The sequence below is a fragment of the Penicillium digitatum genome, chromosome 1 (genome assembly GCF_016767815.1).
Source record: "Penicillium digitatum chromosome 1, complete sequence".
NCBI classification, from domain to species: domain Eukaryota; kingdom Fungi; phylum Ascomycota; class Eurotiomycetes; order Eurotiales; family Aspergillaceae; genus Penicillium; species Penicillium digitatum.
The window spans coordinates 1,433,354-1,447,835 of NC_089384.1; the positions used below are offsets into that span (position 1 = coordinate 1,433,354).

The 14,482-nt window shown below is 48.7% G+C and overlaps 7 protein-coding genes across 7 annotated transcripts; 3 read left to right on the forward strand and 4 right to left on the reverse strand.

Annotated features, from left to right (window-relative positions):
- Positions 1-156: 156 nt before the first annotated feature.
- On the forward strand, positions 157-1,468 carry Pdw03_2815 (Membrane-spanning ATPase, putative; the record flags this gene model as incomplete). Its single annotated transcript, XM_014682206.1, has 2 exons — positions 157-222; positions 275-1,468. 2 exons carry the CDS (start codon positions 157-159, stop codon positions 1,466-1,468), a joined length of 1,260 nt encoding a protein of 419 aa, XP_014537692.1.
- An 869-nt stretch (positions 1,469-2,337) lies between these two features.
- Positions 2,338-4,263, forward strand: Pdw03_2816 (LysM domain protein; the record flags this gene model as incomplete). Its single annotated transcript, XM_014682205.2, has 1 exon — positions 2,338-4,263. The coding sequence occupies one exon, from the start codon at positions 2,338-2,340 to the stop codon at positions 4,261-4,263; it is 1,926 nt and encodes a 641-aa protein (XP_014537691.2).
- Positions 4,264-6,697: 2,434 nt separating this feature from the next.
- Positions 6,698-9,009, forward strand: Pdw03_2817 (Triacylglycerol lipase (LipA), putative; the record flags this gene model as incomplete). Its single annotated transcript, XM_066100296.1, has 10 exons — positions 6,698-6,911; positions 6,955-7,294; positions 7,371-7,485; positions 7,545-7,663; positions 7,722-7,789; positions 7,842-7,932; positions 7,987-8,240; positions 8,308-8,594; positions 8,676-8,811; positions 8,870-9,009. The coding sequence occupies 10 exons, from the start codon at positions 6,698-6,700 to the stop codon at positions 9,007-9,009; spliced, it is 1,764 nt and encodes a 587-aa protein (XP_065955696.1).
- Positions 9,010-9,284: 275 nt separating this feature from the next.
- On the reverse strand, positions 9,285-10,061 carry Pdw03_2818 (FKBP-type peptidyl-prolyl isomerase, putative; the record flags this gene model as incomplete). The annotated part of the gene is made up of 6 exons (XM_014682203.1): positions 9,285-9,324; positions 9,396-9,437; positions 9,572-9,592; positions 9,670-9,730; positions 9,802-9,872; positions 9,928-10,061. 6 exons carry the CDS (start codon positions 10,059-10,061, stop codon positions 9,285-9,287), a joined length of 369 nt encoding a protein of 122 aa, XP_014537689.1.
- Positions 10,062-10,731: 670 nt separating this feature from the next.
- Pdw03_2819 (Histidinol-phosphatase) lies at positions 10,732-11,767 on the reverse strand (the record flags this gene model as incomplete). Its single annotated transcript, XM_014682202.1, has 3 exons — positions 10,732-10,968; positions 11,021-11,557; positions 11,609-11,767. The coding sequence occupies 3 exons, from the start codon at positions 11,765-11,767 to the stop codon at positions 10,732-10,734; spliced, it is 933 nt and encodes a 310-aa protein (XP_014537688.1).
- Positions 11,768-12,576: 809 nt separating this feature from the next.
- Positions 12,577-13,059, reverse strand: Pdw03_2820 (Phosphopantetheinyl transferase PptB; the record flags this gene model as incomplete). Its single annotated transcript, XM_014682201.1, has 1 exon — positions 12,577-13,059. The coding sequence occupies one exon, from the start codon at positions 13,057-13,059 to the stop codon at positions 12,577-12,579; it is 483 nt and encodes a 160-aa protein (XP_014537687.1).
- A 722-nt stretch (positions 13,060-13,781) lies between these two features.
- On the reverse strand, positions 13,782-14,223 carry Pdw03_2821 (ATP synthase subunit K, mitochondrial; the record flags this gene model as incomplete). Its single annotated transcript, XM_014682200.1, has 3 exons — positions 13,782-13,836; positions 13,933-14,060; positions 14,176-14,223. 3 exons carry the CDS (start codon positions 14,221-14,223, stop codon positions 13,782-13,784), a joined length of 231 nt encoding a protein of 76 aa, XP_014537686.1.
- Positions 14,224-14,482: the final 259 nt, after the last annotated feature.

The window sequence follows — 14,482 nt, forward strand, 5'->3', positions numbered from 1 at the left end:
GCGCCATAAGCTGCCCGAGTGATCTTCGGTGACTCGGTTATTTTGTCTTAATCCTGGTGAACTTCACTTTACAATTGTTCCTCCTTGATTTTACTTTCAATTAGAGGTCCTTTTTGGCGCTACCATTGCACTCTATCCAATCATTCCCTTATCGCCATGGCTTCAGCCGGTGGCCGAAGATGGCAGCAGTTCTTCCAAGAAATGTTGATGATTGCGGGCACTGTGAGAAATTTCTTCTATCAGATATAACCGAATGCTTCTAACACTACTATAGTCTGCATCTGCATATTTCCTTATTCGCTACCTTCTATCACGCCTTGATTTCGACCCAGAGAGCCAGAAGAAGGAGGAACAACGACAGAAGTCCGCGGCCATCATACGCCGACTGGAAGGCGGGAATGGATCGGATGATGATACAGCACGGAAATGTGCCAAGCGGGAAAAGGGGCAACGGAAGAAAGAGCTCACATTGAACCAATACGAACAAGCGATTGCGATGGATGTTGTTGCGCCAGAGGATATCCCAGTGTCGTTTGAAGATATTGGAGGACTTGATGAAATCATCGAGGAATTGAAGGAATCGGTCATATACCCGCTGACCATGCCTCATCTCTACGCTTCCACGTCGTCTTTGTTGACCGCGCCTTCTGGGGTCCTCTTATATGGTCCGCCTGGCTGCGGAAAGACCATGCTTGCTAAAGCTCTAGCATCAGAGAGTGGAGCATGCTTCATCAACTTACACATCTCAACGCTGACAGAGAAGTGGTACGGTGACTCCAATAAATTGGTTAATGCAGTGTTCTCACTTGCGCGCAAATTACAACCTGCCATCGTTTTTATTGATGAGATTGATGCTGTTCTTGGAACTCGGCGAAGTGGTGAGCATGAAGCAAGTGGCATGGTGAAGGCAGAATTTATGACTCACTGGGATGGTCTTACATCGGCAAATTCGACGGGAGAGGCCCAGCGGATTGTTGTCCTAGGAGCGACCAACCGTATTCAAGACATTGATGAGGCCATTCTCCGAAGAATGCCGAAGAAGTTTCCCGTGACTCTTCCTCCGATTGCCCAGCGCCTTCGCATTCTCAGCCTGATTCTCAAAGACACGAAAGTCGATCGCGATAATTTCGATCTGCACAATCTTGTCAAGACTATGGCCGGTATGTCTGGTAGCGATATCAAGGAAGCATGCCGAGATGCAGCAATGGTTCCTGTGCGCGAGCTTATTCGAGCCAAAAAGGCCAGCGGGATGCAAATAGATGCAGTGGATCCCCAAGAAGTTCGTGGTCTTCGCACAGAAGATTTTTTCACTCGCGCCGGTGGTATCAAGGTCATTCCTCATCCTGTTCCATTATCTTCCCCAATCGAGAAAGTGTCCGAGAAGGAAGATGGAGACTGGAGCACTGCGTCTGAAGCCACATCAGAAGCTGAGACTCGACACAATGTGATGGCTGAGCCGCCAGAGTAATTGTGAGGCACTTTCGGTCCCCTTGTTCATACTTCTTCTCCCCTTGTCCCGCAGCGCGAAGATCTGGCGTAATCTACTAAAAATGCCAGACTATGGATTGGTGAATGGCTATTTTGTTTTTGGTTTATGGATCTTATATGTTCCAGTGTGGCTGGCTTGTTGATAGAATATCTGATGTCATATGTGCCATGGGTTCGTCTACAATGATTTAATACAAATCTTGCTCTTTAAAAAGTCCTTGAATTGTGTTCTCACTGTTCTATCTGATCTCAATTTACATGTGGAGAAGGCAGACTCGGGGCCGACAAAGTACCGGGTACAATAGAATAGGTGGCCTTGACCAGGCAACGTCATGTACTGCTACTGTGCCGAGCGGCGAAGTCACCTGCCCCAGCCTTGCTACATTGCAGGGAGCATCCTACTTCCTTGTACTCTGTAGTCCGTTTCTGCATTTCCTACAGACAAAAAAAACACACTTCTCGTACACCTCTTCTAATTTTGTAATTCTGGTGGAAATTTGTCCTGCTCCTAGTTTACTCCGCGTTCAAAAGGTGCGGGTCGTTATCGTCACGCCTCCTTGGCCTCCTATCGGCTATCCTCCCTCACCTCACTCTCCTGTTTTCCATACCTTTCAAAGGTTTCTTGTTGTTGGAACTCTTTGCTTTATATCTTGGACGAGTACCTGAATATATGATCAAACGTATCCTGCTCTGCTCCCAGTCAAAAGGCCACGAATGCGAGTCTGGGGGTGGATGACGAATGGGTCTCTCCTAGATCAACTCTGATGGCAACTGGTGCCTTGGTGGTACACACTTCTAAGGGGGCTTTTACATCTTGCATCTTTAGATCCATTTGCTGGACTTACAGGAATGAGTTCTCAAAATTGCTTTGCCAATGCTTCCCCAAGCCCCAACACGCTCAGCGCAAGCACAACTTCAACCTCTACGGTTCGATCGCGTCCTCGCCGCTTAATTTCTTTTATGGACGACGAAGATGACAGCAATAATGTTACAAACTATACCTACCAGGACGATGTCCAACCCGTTTCCTTGGGGGTTTCAACGACTCTTGCGCCCTCTGAGGGTGGAACGACTCGGTCCCGCGGAGCGACTCCCTCGCCGTTATCATCCCGTGGAGCGTCACCACTTCCACTAAAGCACCTGTCACGCGCGACCGAATCAATGAATTCTGTTACTCGCAGTGGGTCAACGTCGTTTTTTTGGAATGGATCATCAAAGGCCTCGTCGTCGGGAGGTGCTGCGGACTTTTTGGACTCCTCTTGGTCCTCTCTTCAAAGCCTGGCGTCTTCGGTACTAGGGAGTGATGCTGGACAGGTCACTGCAAATAACGTGACAAAAAACACACATACTCGAAGGAAACCATCTCGGTCTGACGTATTTATTAAGAGTGGCCCCAGGTCAACATGGGGTCCATCGGCACCTACCGCTTCACAAATCGGGACCGGGACAAAGGAGGAGCGACAGGCTTTGGTGCAGGCCAAAAAGAGAGAAGCACTACTCCTCGCTGATAGTGATCTGATCGTAAGCCGCACGCTTCCTCATAAAAGACGCGACTCTGGCGACGTTTCTTATCAAGCGTTTGAGCCGGAGCACGACGAAGACGCTCTGGCCTATATCCACAAAGTGCAACCCACAGACACTATCACAGGCGTGACGATCAAATATGGCTGCCAGAGTGCAGTGTTTCGGAAGGCGAATGGCTTCTGGCCCAACGACAACATTCAGAGCAGAAACACCGTTCTCCTACCAGTCGACGCGTGCTCTGTGAAAGGACGGCTCGTTCCTACAAAGCCTGTAGATCTTTTGAGGAACAATGACGAAGACCCCAGCGATAGCTCGATAGCCCCCACTGCGGCCTCTACCGATCTTACCGATAATGCTTCAACTGAACAGGACACGCCTGCAACCACATCAGGGGCCGATGGCAATCATGTTTGGAAGCATGTATCATGGGTACACATGGATGGGTTTCCCGGACCAGTGCAAATCGGCCGTGTTCCTCGAAGAGCATTGGGATTCTTTCCGCGTACGCGTCGCAAATCTATGTCTTATTCGGATACAGGGCCTCTCGATTCTTACCGAGAAACTATCATACCTCCGTCTCCTGCCGGATCGTCACCTCCATTCTCATCCTTTGGAATTCTGCCACGAGCTCGACCGAATGGCAACCAGTCCCAACCCAAAACTGCACACCACCCTCGTTCTCAGCATCGCCGCCAGCGGAGTAGTATCCATCTGTCTGCCACTGGGGTTGGAACCCTTGACCCCACCTCGACTGGTCCAGGGCCTGCGTTAGATGGGTTCACCCGATTCTTCGCACAGCACATGCCGAATCTCGCGCCGGCACAACTTCCGGACAATTCCCGGTCAGCTTCGTTTGACTCCACACCCACTGTCGCATCTCATGCATCGACTGGCCTCGAGAATATTGGCGGAGCTTTTGAGGGGTGGGTTCGAAAGGTGGCAACGCGCGCTAAGGCTGGCATCAATGAGCTGCAGCAAGGACCACCCACCCAGCAGGGTAGCAGCAGAGGTCGTAGCATGTGGCGGATGGACGACCTAATTGAGCTTGATGATGGGATGGTGGATGGCCGGAACTCCCCAAGCCCGCTCAAGGGTCCATCGCGGAGGTCTGAGTTACAGACCACCTCATCCTCATCCTCGTCTAACCGATACAATAGCCCTTCAGTGGTGGCAGCGAGCAGGTCTCGTGCGACTGAATTTGGCTCGGGCTCCGGTTTATCCGCTTATGGCGAGCGTGTCAAGGACGATTAATATGGTTTGAATTTCCAAGCGTACATAATAAGAGTCTCCGTTTGTGTGTAATCTTCGGAGCTCCGGATTTTTGCATTTCTTTTTTTCATCCATAATTCTTGTTCTCATCCACAACTTTTTTGTTTCCCCCGAGCGGCTTGACACTTTGGTTCCTACTTTGGCGTTGCCATTTACATTTGTCAGGTCACGCCACTAATTGGCTATTGGAGCATCGCATGCATGAGCAGTTTGGATAGGACAGGATCTTAGAGGCTATCTTGCTATTTGCATATAGCTCATTGACCGGTTTCATTTTTCTTTGGCATGGATTTACAACATCTTCAACGCTCTTGTCACTCTGCAACGCATTTTCTAATATCACGGGCTTATAGCCTGAATCACCATCTGAAACACTGTCATCCAAATAGACTACTTGCTCTGTAATGATATGCGTCAAGCTTCTTTTCATCTTATTCTGCTGTAAAATTTAAAAAAAACCCCCCTTCCGACTAACCCTCTATAGGAGTAGTGCAGTAAACCCTATTTAGGACGAACACTGGCACAACGAATATCCTGTGTGAACGAACTAAAATCGATTTTTCAAACTATCCGCTCGTGTAGGTACTAACGAATTTCCCTCTTGATCGTGCCAAGCCCATCAATACCAGCAGATCACAGCAAAATAAAGCCTCTTTCAAATAGCATCTCCATACAAAACACACTTATACGCAATAGACTCATAGCCGCAAGTCTCTCAACCCTTAGACTAGCCTAAGCAAGGAGGAAAGTAAATGTCTCGTAAAGGTTAGCTTTCATCGCTCTACTACCAAGATTGGTTCTTAAAACATTGTGTAGAGGTGTAAAGAGAGTATTGTGCTCCATATTGAATATTAAATAGAAAAGCATGTAATCCTTTTCTCTTCATGTACGGAGTAAACTTTCCCAAGATTGATAGTAAGGTGATTTAGACTTTAGTTTTTTTCTACTACTGTTCCTTCTCATAGTCTCCCTCACTAGTCTGAGAGTTAATAAAATGGCGTTTACGACTTTGTTGAGAATAAGTGGCTGGGGTACTTGGTACTTCGTATGGAGTTGCCATATAAAAAGATACTTAAAAAAAATGCTTCATACGATTTATGGTCCGGTGGGGGTTTGTTATCCGCTGGGCACCAGACATATTCAGCGAAATGCAATGCCGGTGCCGCTTCGACCTGATGCAGTTTAGTTGATTTATGCATCAGGCGGACAAAAAGTCGCTCCACATCCCTTGGCACCCCCAGCGTTTCCACAAATGCCAAGAGAACTATTCACAAAAAACACGTAGCTCATTGACCGCTAAACCAACTATAGAAGGTTAATGTCACATGTAATTTATTATGCATGCCTCCCTACTGCGTCTCTACTCCGTACCTCCATAGCAATTCTATACTCTACAATCTCTTCAAATGCAAGCATCCTGAGGCTCTGTTATTTATTCCTATGAGGTTTCCCTCCAGGAGAGTTTTGGTTTAACTATACTCTCTTGCTGGCAGATGCACGGTGTGTATGAAATGTTTATGCTCGAGGGCTTGGCATGCTTACAAACATCCGGAGCACGGAGCGGGCATTTTCGGAATTCTGTCAGATCCGCCAAGAACACGCTAATTTTTTTTTGCTGTATTGCACATACGGTCTACTCCGTACTCGTTGTGTTAAATAGGAAAACGACAGCATTCGGATGGAAATGAAACCAATAAAACTACTAGTTTAATGAAGATCGGCAGGATCTAAACAGAATCCTGACTAGGGGACCGTAATACCGTTCGTGAGCTTGGCACGGTTACTGCGAAATTCGTTCACATGTCTATCAAAGTCGTTCGAACAAGGCTAAGTCAGCAACTAAGAATGCCTTGTGGATCAATCTCCACTTCAGAAAAGCTCGGTCCATTTCTCACAAGGTCGCCCTCGGCGACTCTCTCGAACATTCACCACGGACAAAGGGTTCTGTGGAAATCTGGGAGATTGCTATAGACCAAGACGCTATCGAAGTTGAAATCTCGTAGCTCCCTTTTTTTCCCCCATGGTGTGGAGTTGTACGGGAACTAGAGAAGTTCAGATATAATGTATGTTGTATGGCAACCTGGATGTGACAAAGACCTTGGTGTAATGAACTTTCCCCCTCTGTCTCAGTTCTATCAGGGTTTTATTATATAGCCAAGATTTGACACTAGAAGGATTGGTGTCTTCACGGGAGCCGAAGTTTCTCCTTTGTTTTCCCACCTATGAGCACCGATGAGCACCTATGAGCACGGGTGGTACTGAAGATCACAGCTCATCTCCAATGATGGACAAGTGGTTGATAGTGGGGTGATTTCACTTGTGATACAATCTCCCGGGCGAAGGGATATCTAAGTCTCCTTGGCGTGTGGATGTGAGGATCTACTAGTTGGCAGAGAACGAACTATATAAGAATGTAATGACTGCTACCTTTGGACTCGCTCAGCTTGAGCTCCTCTACAAATTCCAAGATGCGGTCCAAAACAAGCACCACGGTGCTCCTTTCGACCTCGATCCTCTCTATAATTTCTGGAGCAACAGCCAGCCCCATCTCATCCAAAACAACAAGAACCGCAGCGAATCCGCCCACGGCAACACTGTCAACAAGCAACAAAACCCCAAACACCATATTTGTAGGCCGCTCTCTTCCAGAGTTCAATCAGGATCTCTTCCTAGGCATCAAGTATGCCGACGAGCCAAGCCGCTTCACACCGGTAGAGCTCAAGAGCATCTATGCATCCAAGGATAGTAATTCTGGACCTTATGATCCATCACAAGCAGGACTCAGCACGGCTTCCAATTCGATATACTACAATGCTACGGAGTACGGCTATGACTGTCCTGCTTATGGATCTGATACCAATACCCTGATTAAAGAGGGCCTTGTCACTTTGAATGAAGACTGCTTTAACTTGAACATCATCCGACCCATTGCCGACGAGAATAACGGATTGCTTCCCGTTCTGCTCTGGATTTTCGGTGGTGGGTGGACACAGGGCGCGACTGCGGATCCGAGGTATGTTTGGCCGAGGACATGCCTGGGAGTGGAGTGCTCGATCATGTTGGCTAACCGTATGCTACACTATCTACAGATATAATATGAGCTATATCGTTGAACAGAGCGCATTGAATGGCAAGCCGGTTCTGGGTGTTTCTATCAACTACCGTCTGGCGGCATTCGGATTCCTTGATTCGGAGGAAGTGAGGGTAAGACTGTTGTATACACAATAGGTGCGGCAGAACATCGAGACTAACTTGATCTCTAGGCTGAGGGAAACACCAATCTAGCACTGCGCGACCAGCGCACGGCTATGCGCTGGGTGAAGAAGAACATTGAAGCGTTTGGTGGCGACCCGAGCAAGATCACAATTTGGGGCGAGTCCGCGTGAGTCACTAGAAATATCCGTTTCGGAATAGCAGGTGCTTATTCTCGAACGATACAGTGGTGCATATAGTGTTGGAGCACATCTGGTAACCAACAATGGTGACAACGAGGGTCTTTTCAGAGCTGGTACAGTCCACGCCCACTCATTTCTTTGAACTGCCAGACTAAGTTTGACTAGCAATCATGGATTCTGGAAATGCCGTTGGGCCTCCATACAACGGAACAGAATGGCACCAGCCAATGTACGACCGAATCGTTGAGAGAGCCGGGTCAGTATGTGTCGAACTAGTCCCTATCTACAGACGCTGATATCTGATCCCCAGATGCACCACTTCAAAGAATACCCTACAATGTCTTCGTGAGCTGCCCTACGCAACTTTATACAGTATTGCCAACGAGGGTCAAGAATGGTTCGCTACTGTCGACGGCTCATTCATCGCCCAGTATCCACAGATCAGCTATAGAGAAGGCAAACTGGCCCAGGTACCTATCTTGATAGGGACGAATACCGACGAGGGCACCAGTTTTGGGACGACCGGCACAAACACCGACGAGGACTGCATCAATCAATTGACTAGTGAGTGTTGTTGCATAGCATATTTGCCACCTTATATTATGATAACGTGCTAAGCGAGCCCCCACAGCATCCAAGCGCTGGGTTCTCGACCGTTCCCAAGCTACCAAGCTGCTATCCTTTTACCCCGATATTCCCGCCATCGGCTGCCCCTATGGCTGGGGAAATACCACCTGGCCATCGCTTGGACTCATGTACAAGCGCTATGAATCTATAGCCGGGGATGTGACTCAGGTTGCACCCCGGCGCATGCTAGCGCAACGCATGGCCAGCTTCCGCGATAATGTATATTCGTATAGATGGGATGTGGCGGCGTTCAATAGCTCAACAACGATTGGAGTGCAACATTTTGCAGAGGTATGTAGTTACCCACCCGGTCTTGGATGCTCGACGTTTCTAGCCTGCCAGATGAACTGACGCTTGCATCCGGCTATACAGATCCCCTTCGTCTTTGCCAATCCCGTGCAGACCATCACACCGCTGGGGTCTGACCCTGCGCGGTTGGAATTGGGACAGATGGCGGCACGGATGTGGACGTCGTTCGCGGCAGACCTAGATCCCAATGGACATGGTGGTTAGTCGAATACCCGTGCGGCTTGATTCTATTGCCTGGAAGCTGACTGCCCTTTAAGTGTCTGACATTGCCGAGTGGCCCACATATTCGTCCCGCGCGACCAACTTTGTCTTCCGTTTACCCCGGAAGGAGAGTTATGTCGAGGCTGACACCTACCGTGTCGATGGGATTGATTACATCAACAGTATCGCGCGGTGATTTGAAGGCAAAGACAAGCTAGGCTAGAGTATCTACAGGGTGTACATGGACACGGTGATTAGATGGCAGAAGAGTGCCAGTCCACTTGACTTTCTTCGTTGGATAACGGGTCAAATCAATGAACAGCGAAGAGAGCAAGAGTTGATTTTGCTATCCAAGTAGCCTGTCGACCATACTAGACGAGCAGGAATGATTCAGGTAATTCTTTTTTTTTTTTTTCTCGTTTGATGTTTTCGCATCTTTATCTGCCTGGAAAGTCGGAGAGAGCAGTTGATTTAAACGCTCTTGGTGCCGACTTTGAGGAGCTCGACCTCGCTGTAATGAGTTAGTTTAATTGTCCTTTATAGCTTCGTCGCGTGGAGTACAAGGATGGATTTATTACTCACAAGACAAGCGTAGAGTTAGCGGGGATCAGGCCGGGGAAGCCACTAAAGAATGTGATAATATCAGCACAAATCTCACCGGAAGATGTAAGATGCAAATTGCAGTTATGAGGAGTTGGAAGTATCGCAAAAATCACCGAATGTTGATTCCGCATCGGGATTTGCTTGTGGGTACGTACCGGTCGCCATAACCGAAGTCACTGTCGAGAATCGAATATTAGCAACGTTCAGCAGATCAGCGCAAAAGCGCAAAGGTAAGTTCAAAACGGCAACTCACGGGCTGATTGTCAGAATGGCCTTCTCGCCGAGGGACATCTGGGGAACACCCTCGTCCCAGCCTGTTTGTTAAGTCAGCAAGCTGAAGAAAGCCATTTATCTCACAGATGACTTGGGATAGATTCAAACGCACCGCGGATGAGACGACCGACGCCAATAGGGGTGGCAAGGGGACCACGACCAGGCTTGTGGGAGGTGTCGAAACTGTTAGTAGATTAGCGACTGGATCACCTCAGGGTGGCATAAAATTTTGGCTTACACGCTGCCCATGAAGTGGTTGTCGGCCTTCTCGGCGTCATACAAGCAGCCGGTATAGTGGATGGCAACATGCTCGCCCTTCTTAGGGTAGTCAACCCCGTTGCCTTCGACCAGAGTCTTCTTTTCGACGCCCATTGTGAATGTAATAGAAATGTGTACAGGATGAAGATGAGAGATGTGAGGGGAAGAAACAAAAGGAAGACGGGGGGGAGCTCGGGAGGGGCAGATTATCCACTTTTTTTTTCCTGGGCGGGACACGACGTAATGAACTTCGTCTTTCAATGACACTGTTACTTGATTGATTTGATGATTCCTATAGACAGTGTGTCCAGCTATCTGCTAAAATCGCAACTTCTGAGTTGCAGGAGTAGAATACTCCGAGACCCCCTCAAACTGGAATTAATCCCCGACACGGTTTCTTGGCTTGGAAACAGCTAGGAATAGCTGGGAATAACTGGGAAGGAAACGCTGGAATATAGACAATATACCGGGATATGATCAGTGTAAGGCAGGGAAATACGTGGGGTTTGTGAGTACCACATGGAATATACATGGTGTAATGGTTGGAATCTCTTGCAAAATGTCATGGTGTACAGGATCAGACTACGAAGCTCTTTCACTCAGAAAGAGAAGCATCATCCGGTTTGTTTTCTCAATGCCCCACGGGGCACTGGCAGGGGGAACATCCCGACGATGATGACCCCGGAGCTGTTCTCTGACATTGACCTATAAGGTAGAGATGAAAGTAAAGAGATCGAAGAAGCCAATGCAAAATTCCATCAATTTCACAGAATTGATCGGAAAATCATGACCAAAATGCCATCTTCCTCACGTCTTCCACTGAGATTTCCACAATTTGCGTCTTGGGGAACCGAGCATCAGGCACAGGAGATGATGCCGACGCTTCCAATTGTAAATAGTGCAGCGTTGAAATACCAGCGCCATCCAAGAATTCAAGCACAGGATGGAAGTTCAAAGCAACCTGGTCAACGCCGTGGCTGTCGTCAGACAAACAGAAGCGACCCTTACGTGCCACAAATTCCTAACGCCATCGAATTAGTCGTGAGATAAATAACAAACGACTGCATTCTTACCTTGCAAATCTCCGCTTTGGGATACGGTTCAGTCATTCCCTTGCGCAATGCAGCAGAATTGAGCTCCAGCATACCGCCGTACGAGGCAATGAAGTCCAAGTTCCGTAGAATCTTATTCCAGACCCCAGGCCAAGTAGTGAAGCTGCGCTCCATGTCATCACTTTTCAGACGAATCAAATCAAAATGGCCCACAATGAGGGGTTTAAACTGCTCTAACATGTCCAACTGTGCATCGAAGTAGTCCTCGAATAGTCGCTCATCTGTTCCGCCGGCTCTTTCTCTCGCCTCCTCGTACATAGGCCGGTCATAGTCAATTGGCACGGTGTGCATGTGGTGAACGGAGCCGACGAAGAATTCAAAGGGAAACCGTGAAAGTGAGCGTTCAATCAAATCTTTAGAGGTCGGTCGAATCCAGTCAATCTCGAAGCCAATGATGATCTTGATCTGGGAGGCGTATTTCTCGCGAAGAGAGACTGCTTCCTGCCAATAAGCGGCTTCGTTTGCTGCATGGCTTTCTTCTGTATTGCCAGATTCGAGCTGGGTATTTGGTTAATTCAGGGTTCTGCAGTGGGTGTGTTTCTTACGCACTTCCTCCGGGTAAAAATCTTCTTGATGGCGGGGCATATGTTCCGTCAGACAGAATACTTGCATCTTCTTACTGATGGCAGTTTTAATCACATCTTCCAGCGAGTTTTGGGCATGGCCAGGGCAGAATTGGCCGGAATGGCTGTGATGCGAGAACGGCATGGTTCATGTGTCACTGCGTCTTGTTAGCATAATCTCCGAAGTGAAGGCCGAGTCAGAAGGGTAGGGATAGGAGTATGTAGCCGTTGTCAACAGTGAACACATTCTATACACACATTTGCTTTTGCTTTTTAGAAATGTTCTGAACAATTTAGAACATGCCGGTTACGTTTACTCAGTCGGGGAGGTCCAACGGTGATGGACGATAAGGATGTCTGGGCCATAACCTTGGAAGACAACCGGTAACTATAGTTAACTAGTTGACTAGCTGCATGTATACCCTGGAATGAGATTTATCGATCAATTAGAAGAATCTTATTCCATTCTCAGATTCTTGTTTTCATAATCCAGATAATTAATAGACCCCAAAAAGGTCTGACTTCCAACTATCCCCGCCATTTGTCCAGGTATCACGAACCGCAAGCGAACATCGTACATATAAATCAGACACCAATGATGTTGTACTCGGTAAACCGCACTGCCATTCAAGTTGTGGACGCATCTCGATTGGTATGTCTGAATTGCAAGCATTAAATTAGATCAATTGAGCTGGCAAATCATATCAGAGCCTTGACGACTTTCTCCAACCCCCCTCACTCTCTGTCGAATGTGATAGTCCCCAGTAGTGTGCCAGCAGTTACAAGCTGGACCGTCACAACATGCGTACATGCAAGTGACTGTCCGCCGTCTCGGTGGCTGTCCGCTGCCGCTCGGTGTCGGGCTAGCTGCAGTCCCAGAAACGGGAGCGAACCAGCGACTCAAAGGTGCAATGAGATTTAACCCATAAGGTAGAGCCAGAACTCCTCCAAAATTCACCCAGCGGCTAAAACAGTAGCAACAACGTATTCCCCATCATGCGAGATCGACAACTTCGCAACTCTCCCTTCCTCCGCATCTCTATCCAGCGCATTCCCAAGGTAAACAATCTCAGGCCTCCGACTCACACCCTCCCCAAACCTCCCCCCATCCTCCTGAACCCGGACCATGACATCCTTCCAGCCAATCGAAGCCGCACCAGACGGCGCCGCTTTGCGCGCCGCCTCCTTCGCCGCGAAGCGTCCCGCCAGCCAGCGTGTTATGTCTGCCGGCACGGGTGGAGGCTGCTGCTGGTTTGCGGTGTGCGCTTTGAGCATTTCGCTGAAGCGCGTGTAGAAGTCGTGTTGCTCTTGATTGCAGAGGATGCGGCGCGTGAATCGTTGGAGGTAGTGAGGTCGGTCAAGGAGGCGGGATATTCGTGGGATGTGGACAATGTCTGTGCCGATATTCAGGGGGAATGGGAATGGGAGGGGTTTCATTTTTGGATTTCTGGTTGTTGGTGCAGTCCATGGGGGACTGTTGTGAGGGTGAAGTGGTAGGGAGGAGGGCTAGCGGCGGAGGTGTCGGAGACCTTCGGATAGCCATTGAGCGCTTTCAAGGTTGAGCACACTAGGTTTTCATGGGGAGGCCAATAATCCTGTGTGGAAGTCGCATATGACCATTAGCATGGTTTCGGCGCAGGCTTGTTCAAGCTGTTTACATCTACATCTTCCATTATTGCTGTTCGATCCCTCGTTGCTGAAATGTCTCCACTGGCCGGACAAGCCGACCGGAACTGTTGAGAGCAATGTCCATGGTCACATTCAAAGTGCACAGAGGACTTTTGTCAAACCAAGTCTCCGAGTAACCTGGTGCGAGATGCATTGAAGCAATCGTACCACTTGCCTTTCTTCTTCCGCGATTGATCATGCTCAATGGCAAGGTAAATAACAGACCTGAAAAACCAATGTCAAGAGGAAATTTTTCTACGCAGCGTACACGCCTCTTATATACAGATCAATCAACCTCGTCCGCCGACAACCCAAAATCAGTCCGTGTAGCTTCACGAAAAAAAAGGTGGTCACAAAAAACGCTGCGGAAGGGAGGATACAGGTCGTTGCGCGCTAGAGATGGCACGAGAGCGAATGCAGTTTGTTTGAATTCAGAATCCTAGCTGCTCATGTTGACTGCTCCATCAATCTCAACCGTATCGAATGGTGGTTTAGTGACCAGCGGCGGGCTTCTTCTCCCCGCCATCGATCTCCTTCATGAAGTTCCTGTGAAATACGCGGTCAGTGAGAAGATCGGAGCTAGTGTTGAGATCCGATTCGTGACCGGTGGTTCTCGGTTCTCTGAGATGGTGTTGGACATACTGGACGAAGTTCTCCTCATCCTTGGAAGAAGCGTTGATGGGAGGACCCTGAGCGGTCTTGGGCTTCTCACCACCGGATGTAGCGAGCCAGGAACCGGCGAAGATACTGCCGAGTGTGGCCATAGCGAGCTAATGAGGAGGTAGAGGGAACCCGGTCAACTTTCATGGTTCACAAGTTCCCGCACGAAGCGCGAGAAAGGGATGCCGAGCGCGCAGCGGCGTTTTCAGAGAGACGAAAACTTACGACGTGGGAGCCGACCTTCTTGCCGGCGATCTGGTAGTAGACAACCATTTTGTAGGGTTGGATTGAGATACAACGAGAGATTCAATTGGCAGCGATGTGGACGGAATCCTTAGGCTTGGACCAAACGACGAGGTCGGCACGGATACCGCCTTTCCTGATTTGGTTAGACAATGCACATGACTTCGGAACTGTGGATGATTAGGTAAGGATGCTCGGCCACCCGGCTGCATCCGACATCATGTGATCTACCCGGAACGAACGTCACGGGTGCATGGTTTATGAAGATCCATCGCACCACGAAAATACT